At 36.9% G+C, this 13,281-nt stretch overlaps 1 protein-coding gene across 1 annotated transcript in view; it reads right to left on the bottom strand.

Moving 5' to 3' along the window:
• Positions 1-5,379: 5,379 nt before the first annotated feature.
• LOC118617872 (T-cell receptor-associated transmembrane adapter 1) overlaps positions 5,380-13,281 on the bottom strand; it is a 40,864-nt gene continuing 32,962 nt past the window's right edge. Inside the window, exons 5-6 of the mRNA XM_036243906.1 lie at positions 11,143-11,231; positions 5,380-6,105 (exon numbers count right to left, since the gene is read on the bottom strand). Coding sequence (XP_036099799.1) covers positions 5,857-6,105; positions 11,143-11,231 — 338 coding nt within the window. The 3' untranslated portion in view covers positions 5,380-5,856. The remainder of the gene's footprint in view (positions 6,106-11,142; positions 11,232-13,281) is intronic.

Here is a 13,281-nt window from a genome sequence, read left to right on the forward strand (position 1 = left end):
CTCTAGGTAAAGAAAGGTCAGAGGCCTATAGTTAAAAAGAAAACTGTCTAACGTTTGTCAAACTGAGAGCATTAAGACCCCGAGGTCACCCATTAAAAAAATCAAGATTCTCTAGTAAGGAAGTTTAATTCAAAAATTACTCTTTCTATGTGTAGAATCTCAGGTACTACCGGTGCTTGTGTAGTAAAGATTTTGTGGTATGGATACACTTCCAGGATTCCAAATATTCATTCTGTAAAGCTGACTTGAATTTATTAACTGACCTCCATTTGTCATTGTTATGATAGTTATCTGATTATTCTGATTAGTTATGAAGTCTTGGACTCCACTCTATACCAACTATGTTTTGTACTTACTCTCAGTTTCTGCCCCTTGTAATTGTGCCTTGCTTCCCAAGGCCTTGATTCTGTCTAGGGCATCCTTTTGGCTCTATCCTCACTGGCCACTGCTCAATCTCCTTTACATAGTTTGGTTCAGAAGATGAAGTGACTGTCCGGATTCAGGTACTCACTTCTGATCCAGCCAGAAGGTAGCAGGTGGTTGGAGCTGCAAGTGGGTAGGGTGTTTTCTCTCAGAATAGGTTAAAAGAATGGCAAACAGCATTAGGAGTGCACTTCTGCTGAATTTGTGTTCTTTCTTGTTCCCTTTCCTGAATTTTTGTTTCCTGTTTTCAGTATCTTGATATAAGTTTTCTGTTCTGTTCATCAAGTAAAGGAAAAACTTCAAAGAGAGATTTGAAGTATATTTCAAATTATTCTTCCTGCCTTTACTGTGCCAGAAATGAGGTCTTTAATAGCAGGGGGAAATGAGGTATTGCTCCTATTTTTGAGATTTGATTTCAACTTTTGGGGATCTTAAGACATTCCCAGTGAAAATCTCAAGACTTTGAAATTTATTTGTTCTCTAGTCAAAAAGTTCTCATTATTTCCTCCTTTACATTGTTTTTCAGTTGAAATGTGAAAGCTTATAATGATACCCCTTCTGGGACACACCCCTGAAAATTGCCACAGGTAAAGTATATATATTCCCTTAATAGGTGCATGATGATCAGTAACTAATAGCTTATTAATTAACATTCCAAGAGTACTTGTTAGCTTACAGAATTGGACATATATGCAGGTTATGAGACGCCAAGAAGGCAGAGCACTAGAGAGGAGAGAGCTGCAAGTACAGGAACTCTGGGACTCTGCCAAGAGTTCGCCTTGACTATTTAGCTGAACACTGGTCAGTGCGTGTGTGTGAGACAAAACTACAAAACTTACAGAAGGACCCATCTGCAAAGACTGGAGAAAACAGTGCCTGTGACCCACACAAAACCAGGAATTCTGCTTGTTTTCAACAGCCATAGTGGAAAACCTTATAATTCATGACGGCCAGAGCAGCTTTTAATCTAAATGAAAGTTGGCCTACTACTGAGGCAAGAGCCTTCTCTGGTCTTTTCTAACAAAGTTTGAAAGCAAGACTCTAACAGAGTAAATTATGTCCAACTGTACGCTGCCAACAACAAAAACATGCATTTTAAATTTAAAGATGTAAATAAGTTTTAAAAAGACAGAGAAGAATCTACAATGTTAACATTAATCAAAAGAAAGTGGGAGTGACGACATTAATATTAGACAAAGTAGATTTCATAGAAAATAATACTACCAAGGATAAAGGGTAACTTCCTAATAATGAAGGATTAATTCATCAAAAACCCATAATGCTTCCAAACATTTATGCCCCCAATAATAGGCCATCCAAATACATGAAGGAAAAACTGACTTAATAGAAGATTTGAAAAGCTCTAGCAACCAAATTGACCTAATTGAAATTTATAGAACACTCTGCCCAACAACAATAAAATATGCGTTATTTTCAAGTGCACACCATCATCCACCAAGATAAACTATATTCTGGGCAATAAAGGAAGGCTCAATAAATGTAAAAGGATTTAAGTCATGTTTTCTGACTATAGTGGAATTAAATTAGAAATCAATAAACAAAGAGAGCCCCCCAAAAATCCTCAAATATTTGAGAATTAAGTAATACACTTCTAAATAACCCATAGGTCAAAGAAGAAATCAAAGTGAAACTGAAAGTATAGAAATGAATAAAAATGAAAACACAATATATCAGTTGTGGGATGCAGCTAAAGCAAAGCAATATTTTAAAAGGAAATTTATAAAACTAAATTACTATTTTAGACAAGAAGAAAACTCTCATATTAATGATGTCTGCTTCCACCTTAAGAAGCTAAAAAAAAAAAAGTAGAACAAATGAAACACACAGTAAACAGAAGAAAAATATATAATATTGATCAGAGGAAAAAATCAGTGAAACAAAATATAAAATCAATAGAAAAATCTTGTGGACTATAACTGGTTCTTTGAGGAAATCAATACAAATGATAAAAGGGGATAAATGAAGAAAAATAGAAGCAAATTGCTAGTATCAAAGAGAGTTGAAACAATTGCAGATTCTACAGATATTAAAAGGATAATATGAAAATATTTTGAACAACTTTATGCCAATAAACTTAACAATTTAGATCAGAGGAACAAATCCTTTGAAAGACTCAAACTACTAAAGTGCACTCTACAGGAAATAGATAACTTTAATAGCCTTGTACCTAGAATAGAATTTGAATTTGTAGTTAAAAGCCTTCCCAATGATCAGTTATCAGATATATTTGATGCATAAAACTTAAAATGTTGAGTGAAATTCAGCCCTGGCTGTTTTTGCTCAGTGGTTAGAGCATTGGCCTGCGGACCAGAAAGTGCCAGGTTCGGTTCCCACTAAGGGCACCGAGTATCTTGGTAGCAGTTTGTTCCTGGCCCCAGTTGGGGTCATGTGGGTGGTGACCAGAAAGTGCCAGGTTCGGTTCCCACTAAGGGCTACCAAGTATCTTGGTAGCAGTTTGTTCCTGGCCCCAGTTGGGGTCGTGTGGGTGGTGACCACTCAATGTGTCTCTCTCACATGGATGTTTCTCTCTCTCTCTTTCCCCCTTTCTTCCCCCAGCTCTATCTGAAGATAAATGCAAAAATGTCCTCGGGTGAGGATAAAAAAAAAATTGTTGAGTGAAATTCAAATGGTATAAACCAGAAGCAAAACATGTAAATATCTTTCGGGGCCAGGTAATACTATAAGTGAAGGATGTAACATAATTATAGGAAAAATAACTGCCAAAAATACAATCGGACTTTATTTTCACTGAACCATGGTATATATAGAAATGTGACATAATATAAACATGTGATAACAAAATTTTAATTTGAAAGTAAAACTTAAAGTCCACATGTAATTATTAATTTTATTTTTTGTGGTGTTTTGCCTGTTCTCTGGAATCAGAAACCTGATTCCTTTCCTTCTACCCTTAGATGTTACTATATTTTGTGTTTTGTATGGCATTGTGGACAACTTCAAATATTTAACTTTAAATTACTGGCATTTAATTTTACACAGATTCATAATGAAAAAGAATCATTGACAGAAGTAGGTACTTCCAAATATGGAAAAAATTCTTGCACAGCAACTTATTCTTCCTTTCTCTTTTTTTACATGGGTGACTCCTTCTCATTCCTCAGTTCTCCAATTAAATTTCCTCTTCAGATGTGCCTTTTTCCTATTATTATTCCTCATTCTTCTGTTTTCTTAATACTATTTTTCAGTACTAGTAGCTACATTTTTGTTGTTGTTGTTAACCTGATACTCATCTTTTCTACTGGCCTGTAAGCTCCATGGGAACAGGGTCTGTCTGTTTCCCTCATCATTGTATACCAGTATCTAACTTCATGCCTAAACCACAGTGGGAGCTCAATAAAGAACTGAAGAAAGAATGAATAGCCTCTAAGCTCTGGTCAGAGGTCAGGACTGACCACTGTCTCTGTAGTCTTCTTGGTCAGTGATGATTTGAGACTCAAACTATTCCAAATGGAGAAAGATAACAAAATTGTTTTTTAATAACTTTTCAGAGGAATATTTAGGAGCATTTATCAGACTTTAAATTGAAAACATACTTTGACCAAACTGTGAACCTTTCAGTAATATATTTGATAGAGACTCACAATATACACGCCTTTTAAAGCAGCAGCTCCTTTCCTACTACAAGAAGTCAGACAAGTACTCAGATGTGTGGAGATGCATTCTCATTTAAATTTATTTGTAAAAGCAAATGATAGGTGTTAGAAATTAGCTAAATGTACCTCAAAACTATTTTTAAAAATCCTGATGTAGTCATCAATAAGATGCTATGCAAATGTTAAAATTTTTATACGGGTGGGGCAAAAGTAGGTTTACAATTGTTTTTATGAAAAATAATACAATAATTAATAATAATATAAGAATAAACTCTGTACTTCACATACTCACAACTGTAAGCTTACTTTTGCCCACCCTGTATACAGCTGTTTAGTTATAGTTAAAAATCAGTGAAAATAAATGTACAATATATTGTTAAGTGAAAAAAGTTTAAATAACATGTATATGGTAATCACGTCTCTTTTTGATTAAAAAAAACAACAATTAATATATGCACATGGATATGCCCAGAAAAAAATTTAGAAGGTTATTTAGGAAGTTGCTATTAGTGATTATTTCTGGCTAGTGGAATTTCCAAATTATTTTCGATATTTGTTTACAAAAAGCATGCATTAATTTTATAATAATTTTTAAAACTAATAAATATATTTCTATTTGGAAAAAAAATGTATCTTAAGAAGAGTACCCCACTTCTCTTAGGAATATATTTAAATGTCTCCCACACCTTTGAATCAGAAATTTCTTCCACCTATGACCCAGCAATTTTACTTCTGGGAATATATCCAAAGAAACCTGAAACACTAATTCGAAAGAATATATGCATCCTTATGTTCATTTCAGCATTATTTACAATAGCCAAAATTTGGAAGGAGCCCAATTGCCCATCAATAGATGAGTAGATAAAAAAAGCTGTGGTACATTATACAACGGAATACTACTTGGCTATCATAAAGAAGAAATTCTTTCCTTTTGTGACAGCATGGGTAGACCTGGAGACTATTATGCCAAGCAAAATAAGCCAGTCAGAGAGAGACAAATACCACATGATTTCATTTATATGTGGAATCTTATGAACAAAATAGAAACAGACCTATTGATACAGAAAACAGACTGAGAGCTGTTAGAGGGGATGGGGGTGTTGGTGGGCTTGGGAGAAAACAGTGAAAGAATTAACCAAACAAAAAGCCCCTCATAAACACAGACAACAATATGTTGATTACCTGAGGGAAAGGGTTTGGGAGAGGTAGAAGAGGGTAAAGGGAGGATAAATGGTGATGGATGGAGACTTGACTTGGGTGGTGAGCACACAATACAATATACAGATCATGTATTATAAAATTATACACCTGAAACCTATGTAATTTTATTAACCAATGTCACCCCAATAGATTCAATAAACATTTGTTTTAAATTAATTTCTTCCAGTTATGAGTGTTTCCCCTTGGTTAGAAAAGGGAAATTTTTTAAAATTGACTTTTATTCTTCCAGTGTATTCCAGAGCACAAGTAATGCTTAAAATATTTTTTTTTGGTTTTATTTCATGGAGTATTAAGCATTGTTGGTGAAGTTGTGATGTCATCAAGCTCAATTTGCAAACCTGATTCTGCTTTACACTTTACTGTTAGACATTTTTAAAGTGAATTCAAATAACTAATTCAAACAACTAATTTTCTTGACGTTGCATTCAGTGTGCAGGAACGTAAGTTCTGAATAAGAGGTAAACCACTGTCCTACCAACAAAGGATGGGATGGCCACCCTGCCATATCACACTGTGTCATAGAGGGATCTTGCTTTCTTTCACAATCTTCTTCAACAAGAGCCAAATCATAGTCACGCTAGCTTATAGGTTCTGTCTTAGCACGAATCAATCCAAACAGTCTTATGGGATCATCATGAATGTTTTCCTCCATTGCCTGGTTCTCAGGTGGGAAGCTGTCTACCAGAGAAGTCGTAGAAAAGCTGGTGTTCATTCCACATGAGGGCTCATCTTCACTCTTGTCTGACAAATAAGCGTTTTGTTTCCTGGGCTTTCCACGCTTCCCCTTACAGTTGTGATTCAGCGAGGCATAACACATCTCAGTTGCCTAAAAAGAAAGAAAGACATGTTAATTTTTCACTGTTAGCCAATTTTTTCACTTTGATAACTTCTAGGAAGTTTTGAGTCCTGTGACAAGCAAGCTTGTTTTCCGGGCTTTAGCTACCTGGTTTTGCCAGATTTGTCACAATGATAATTAAAAAAAAAAAAAAAAGCAATAGTCAATGCAAGATATTTTAGTGAAAAACAGTGTCTACATAAACTTTTTGTGTGTGTAGTTTTTTTTCTTCCTTATGGTCAAAATATATGTGTATATTTTAGATGGACTCTTACCTGCTTTTCCCCTTCCTTTACCTTAGGGAGTGCTTGCCTTATGCTGCTCTTACCAAGGAACAATACCCCAGTTTGAACGTGATAGGAAGGAATTTAACAAATCACAAGGTCTACTTTACATGTTTAATAATTAGGTATTTAATGGTATCCACAAAAGTCTCCAACTTTTCTACATTTTTGAGATTCACAAGCATAAAAATAACAGTGTCCACTTTTATGACTGGTATTTGGCAAGAATTACATTCCCACCATTCTCTATTATTTTCTTCTTGTCTGCCTATCCCTAGATCCTCTTTCAGCTCATTTTAGGTTGGTATTAGAGATATTTATTTGCATCTAAGAGGGCCAGGTAGTCCTCTCTGGCCTAGAGCTGAGTCAATAATAGAATAGTAAGAACTAGAGATTAGGGAAATTTGGAGAAGCAATAGGCTTAAAGGCAAGACCTTGAATTTGGTGTTGGAAAGCTGAGGATTGAATTCTAGCTCTGTAATGTACTAATCACAGGACCTTGGGCTGATTTTAAAAACTATTGAGTTTCAATTTCTTTCTTATAAACAGAAAGTATCCAAATCACAGTGTTATGAGTATAGAAATAATATACATAGAATCTATAACCATTGTCCAAAAGTAAAGTGTATGGGATTATACTTATTAGAATTTATAGGCCAAACCTTTAGGATAGGCATTGAAAAAAAACCCAAAAATTTCTGTATTAAGGATTTAACTTTACAAGTAGGCTCAAATTATATCAGCTCGTGAGGACAAGGGGAAGGAAGTGACATTGGATTAAATAAACCCCTAATGCCCAGCTGGTTGGCTCAGTGGTTGAGTGTCAACCCATGCACCAAGAGGTTGCCAGTTCAATTCTAAGTCAGGGCATATGCCCAGGCTGTGGGCCTGATCCCCAGCAGTGGGTGTGCAGGGGGCAACTAATAGATGTTCTCTCTCATCGATGTTTCTCTCTCTCTTTCCCCCTCCCCTCCTCTCTCTCTAAAATCAATAAAGAAAAAATAAATTAAAAAAAAAAACAAAAAAAACAAACCCTAATGAATCAGTAAGCATCTCCCTATTGCACTTATTTTCATGCTAAGAGTTACATGCATTGTGTTTGCTACCAGGCAGAAGAGATGGTTCTATTTGCAATTTCTCTGGTATTTTTGTCTGACTTTTTATTCCTAAAATAATCATGTATAGAAAATTGCAATAGCTGCCTAACCAGGATCCTTGCTCTAGTCTCTTCCCTCTGCTGGTTAGCTCATGTACTACATTCAAATTATCTTCCTAAGACACAGCTTTTATATTTTTACCATCCTGTCTCCAAAATTCTAGCCTATAGCCTGGGTTCTGAACTTTGTATTGTGGCATTCCATCATGACAATGTTTTCCATGCTTGATACTATACCACTTTTTAAATTTTTATTTCTACTACTCTCCTGCATAAACTCTGTGTTGCAGGCAAAGTGGACAGTTCTTCATTTTCCTTTGGAAAATTCCTCCCCCTTACCTGGTCCTGGATTGTAGTGCTGTACTCCAAGCCCAGCACGGGACTAAGCATGTGACCTAGACTGGGACCAATCACACCATCTACCCCCCTGGCAACAGAAGTTGTCCCAAGAATAGATGACATGTGGTTTCAGCAGAGCCAATTATATGGTATGTTTGGGATTGATGTACAGATGCAGGAATATAAAACGTGTTGTTTCCTGGAGTTGGGAGGAAGAAAATTTTGGTTTCTCAGTGGCTTGCCCAGCCCCAGTGGAAGAGTCTGTGAGGAGCAGGGAGGAAGGAGAAACAAAGAGAACCCTCATATTCAGTCATCTCAGAAACAAAATATCCCCTTACAGCTCCCTATCATGTGAGCCAGTGATTTTTCTCTTATGCTAAAGTGGTTTGAATTGGGCTTCTGTGTTGATAGTTTAAAGCATTACCAATAATGTATGTCTGGTCAACAACCGGTCAACTTGATCAAGTGCTGCAGAGTTCAAAAACTGTGATCCTGAGACAGAACCACAAATTGTACATGGCACAGTTACTTGTGATTTCCAGAATGCTATTTCAGTTGAGTGCATGGGTGGAAGATACATAGCCGGAGGTAAAAGAATGGTATCTATGGAAAGAAATGGAAACAGGAGAGGAAAGTAAGAATCAATTTAGGAGTCAGAGAGATAAGTTGAAGTCAAGTTTTGTTGTTTTGTTTTTAAATATTGGGGTGATTTGTATGTATTGGTAAGTAAGTAGTAATACTTCATTTTTAAAAAGTGAAAAATGGCCTGACTGTTGTGGCTCAGTGATTGAGCATTGACCCATGTGCCAAGAAGTTGCCAGTTTGAGTCCCAGTCAGGGCACATGCCCAGGTTGTGAGCCAAATCCCCAGTGGGGGTCATGTAGGAGGGAGCCAATCGATGTTTCTTTCTCATTGATGTTTCTGTCTCTCCCTCTCCCTTCCTCTTTCTCTAAAACCAATAAAGAAAAAATATTTTTAAAAAGTGAAAAATGGAGACAAGTAGTTTAATGTGCAAGATCTTGAAAAAAAAAAAAAGGAGAAATGGTCAAGAGCATAAGTAGTAGTATTGACTTTGGAATGGAGAAGGGTGCTTCTGACATGGGGGGGAAGCAGAGATTGACGACAGATTTTGACATGAAGGTAAGAGAGAGGAGCAAGCTCACACTTGTGTCCCTCAAATTATTTTAGGATAAGAGAATTCCTGTGGACTCATTTTCTTGTTAGGTTTCCTGGTAACTCTTCCTAGTTAATAGGAAATTGAGATACTGAAATTACAAGTTCTGAAGTGTACACATGATTTTCAAAAGGCAAGGAACTTATTTCTATTTTTCCAACAAACCCTTCATCCATCAAGCTTTATGCATAATATTGTAGATTCCTTACGCTTTTGTAATTGACAATAGTAACAAAGTAAGTATTGTCGTAACAAACTGACTGGGCAGTGTTTTTTATTATAATAATTATTCTAATGAAATGGAATTGAGCAAATATAAATCACTTCTAATTTGTGAAACTAAATTTGTAAGAAGGGTGTAATAGAATAAAGACTAATCTCCTTAGAATATCTAATTTAATTCTATGATTTATAAAATAGCAGACTTTTTAAGACATTTTAAGGCTTTGCACAATTTCCACTTTAGTAAAAACAGATGCAGCTCAAATAAAGGAGGCTTGTTCGATTTATATGTATTAAATAGCAACCTCTATCCCAATTCTCAGTCCTTTCACAGGTGAGGCGCTGTGAATCTCTACACTTCAGATGGTGTGGTTATATTTTAACCTTTTAGAGGTTTTCTTTTTGTTCAGGTCATAGTATAACATGCAGTTTTTCACATCTATCTAGAAATACATTTTACAGTTAATTCAACATCAAATGACAGATTTGCCCATCAGAGGGCGACTTTCATTTGCTTAAACTTTACCACATCTTGGTTTCTTAAATTTCAAGAATTTGGATTGTGTAGGGAATTCACATTAACAAAAGAAAAAGAAAAAGATTCTACCTCGCTGGGACGTTTCCAAGATGTGACCCATCTTTGAAAGGAGAATATGTTCTGTTAGACAGGACTGAGTTTAGATTCCATCTCCCCACCTAGCACCTGAGTGCTCTGGGCAGGCTTTTCATCCTTTTCAAGACTGCCAACTGCGAATAATAGTGCTGCCTCCCTCACAGAAATCGAAGAAGAAACGCCTCGAACACCTAAGACAAGGCCTGGCATCCCAGCTGCAGGACATACTGGCCTGATGGCTGTTTCTAGGCAGTCACAAGACTGCACACCATTGAAGAAACAGGATCCAGGAGAAGGAATAAGGACTCTTAACAAATTTATACTTCAGCAGCATGTAGGCTGACAACTGTGAAAGACTTTGGATGAACTCAGGACTCTGTCTGAGGAGGTTGAACTGATTGTGGTAGGAAAAGAGAAACTATCCATTTTTTCTACGGTTTCTTTATGTTTTTGCTTAAGCTGTTGCCCTGCGTATCCCCAATTAAGCTTTTGTAAATAAATTTCTTGCCATAAGACCACAGCCATAGGTAGGACTTGTATTAAAATTTACACTCATTTGCCTTATGGAATAGAATATGGTTTTTTTTATTTATTTGTTTTTAATATTTTTGAGAGGGGCAGAGAGGGAAACATCATTGTGAGAGTAGAACATCAATTGGCCGCCTCCTGCATGCCCCCTGCTGGGGATGGAGCCACAACCTGGGCATGTGCCCTGACCCGGAATCGAACTGGCAACTTTTGGTGCACTGGATAATGCCCAACCAACTGAGCCACACCAGTCAGGACAAAACTATGGTCTTTTATATCCAGATAATTTACCTTTTACCTGAAAGTCTCTTCTGTCTCTTTTTCCGCCCCATAAATTCCCAACATCTAGGTCTTGTGAGCCTTATACATGTGTCAACTATTATATTTATCTTTGTGACACACAAAATTTTTTTTTAATCTGAAAGAAAAAGTTTAATTGACTTTTTAGGAAGAAAATCTACTTTTCCATTCAAATCTATTGCCTTTGTAATTGTACATAATTTTGACTCTTTGATTGTGGGTCTGAGTAGTGTTTACTTGCCATTGAGTTTCCCTTTAGAGCTCAGGTCCCAGAACTTGACACATTCAAACTGCAAAATTTCTAACAGCTGCTTTAGTTGTGCATCAGAATATGCTCCTTTTCCGCTCTTGAGACCTGCAGCTGTGCTGTGGTCTAGACTAAACTTGACCCTTGATACAGAAAACAACTTACCTGTGCAGTTAGGGTAGCTCCTTGCAGTTCATTCCCAGACCTCTCTGGTCGAGCTTTCATTTGTTCATAGCAGTTTTCATCCATTGGTTCTTGGGAGTTGAAAAGATTATGATTGACAATGGAAAAAAAATATGCTGGCACAAGTGAAAATACATGACCCAAATGACATTTAGCTGTAAATGTGAAATCCCCAAGAATCATTTAACTTGTCTTTTTGAGGAAGATGCAAAGAGGTAAGAAAGCACTAACTGTTCTCTGTAGGTCAGATAGTGACATCTTTTACCCCACAGCATTAACAATAAGACAAAAGGAGGTCACTTGGGATAAGGACTAGATCCTAGTCATTTTTTAAAATACCATTATAGGCCTTGACAGTCTCCAACTACCATTTAGATGTTACAGAGATCCCATGTTAAATTTTGGCCTGTGTTCTCTTCTATTTAAGTATGATTGCAATGATGTACGGTGGCAAATGCACAGCACACCTGTGTTGATTATTACAATTTGTAGTTTTCCATGAGTAAGAAGTTTTACTCAGAGGCATTCATCCTATTTTCGAAAAATAGGATTTAGATTACGATTTTTGTTCCATAAGTCATTGATGGGCCAGTTCAGCCAGGCTGTTCTGGAGGTGGGCTGTCTAATGCTGGCTCTAAGACTGGGAGTGTCTGCGCGGTATCCACCAGCCAGCAGACCTGCATTCCTTTCACCCTGCGGGCACACGCTTAGTGAATCATTCATGCCTGTCTTACCCCAGACACACCTATTTTAAAAGGAGAGGAAAGAAAGTTAGTGACTGCTAGGATGGCCAGTAATGTGGCAGAAATGTGGACTGCCCAAATTTGACCCCACAGAAAAAATATATATTTACTGTAATACAAGGTACCTCACAATTATTCAGCCCTTTCTGAAAGCAACACAAAGAAAGGGTCCACAGAGTGATACTTCTCAAAGCATAGTTCTTAAAAAACATGCATTAGAATCACCTGGGAGTTTTATTAAATAGCAGAGTCCTGGGCCCTATACTGGACCTCCTAAATCAGAACCCATGGGTTGACCCTGTGCTCACTTCAATAAGGAAATCATAGATACGGTGGCTTCAAGCAACCAGAATACATAAGAAATGAAGTCCTCAACTAGTATAGGGGAGCACCATGGTTCTGCAAAGTGAAACAAGAGGGCAAATTCATTTTAATAGTTCATTACTGAAAAACAGTTCTGATTCCCAAGAGCACAGAGATTAGAGAGAGGGCACTTTATAATGGAGGAGAGACAACAACTATATAAATCCCCAAATCCTGTAAATCTCACATTCCTAGCTTTATGAGAATTTGTGTTTTGATATACAGAAATTCAGATCAATGGAATCCATTCCTGGAAATCTCTGTGTTTGCTGCTCAGAGATCCACAGGAGTGAAGCCCCAGTTCTCCTGTCTGGATTAGTGAAGTGCTTGCTGGACAAGGATGGGTTTAAACGCCAGCATCACCCTCTTGGCTTCTCTTTTCGGAGCTCTGGGGTCAGATCACAGTTGTCTGTTTTGAGGAATTTGAGGTGCTTTGTTTTGGAGTGGTTGGGATGTTTCCAGTAATAAAGGATGCTGGGATCTGATGAGTGTTTACGTAACAAAAACAGACAACCCACTCAGTGACGAGTCAGCTCTTCTCTAGCCCCACTTGCAGTCAAAATAGCCCCAGGTTCTTTACTTGCAAAGAATGAGTTAAAACAAGGGAAACCAGAAAACATATTTATTATTTCAGATATTTCACTGTATGTAAATTTGCTTTTGTATATGGTGCATAAAGTACTGTTTCCCTGGGTGGGCCATTTTCTGTTCTAGGAATAGCATTTCCTAGAATTCTGTCTGTCAAAAATCATGGTAACAGAGTCTTCCTGTATTCTCACTACTACCAGAGTGAAATGGAGAACATACAGAAAACAGGATGTTAATTTACACCGAGCATTGCAATGCAATTTAGAGTGTGGCTTTGTAAACACATATGAAATAATATGCTAAACATACTTGAATTTATGGTTATCATTGGGATACTTAAATGTGATTGTGACCAAAAATAAGCCACATCAGATTCTTTGCCGAATTAAGTGGGGAGGGGTGTATTAATTTATAGGTAAATTAATTT

This window comes from Molossus molossus, unplaced genomic scaffold, assembly GCF_014108415.1.
Source record: "Molossus molossus isolate mMolMol1 unplaced genomic scaffold, mMolMol1.p scaffold_m16_p_5, whole genome shotgun sequence".
NCBI lineage: Eukaryota > Metazoa > Chordata > Mammalia > Chiroptera > Molossidae > Molossus > Molossus molossus.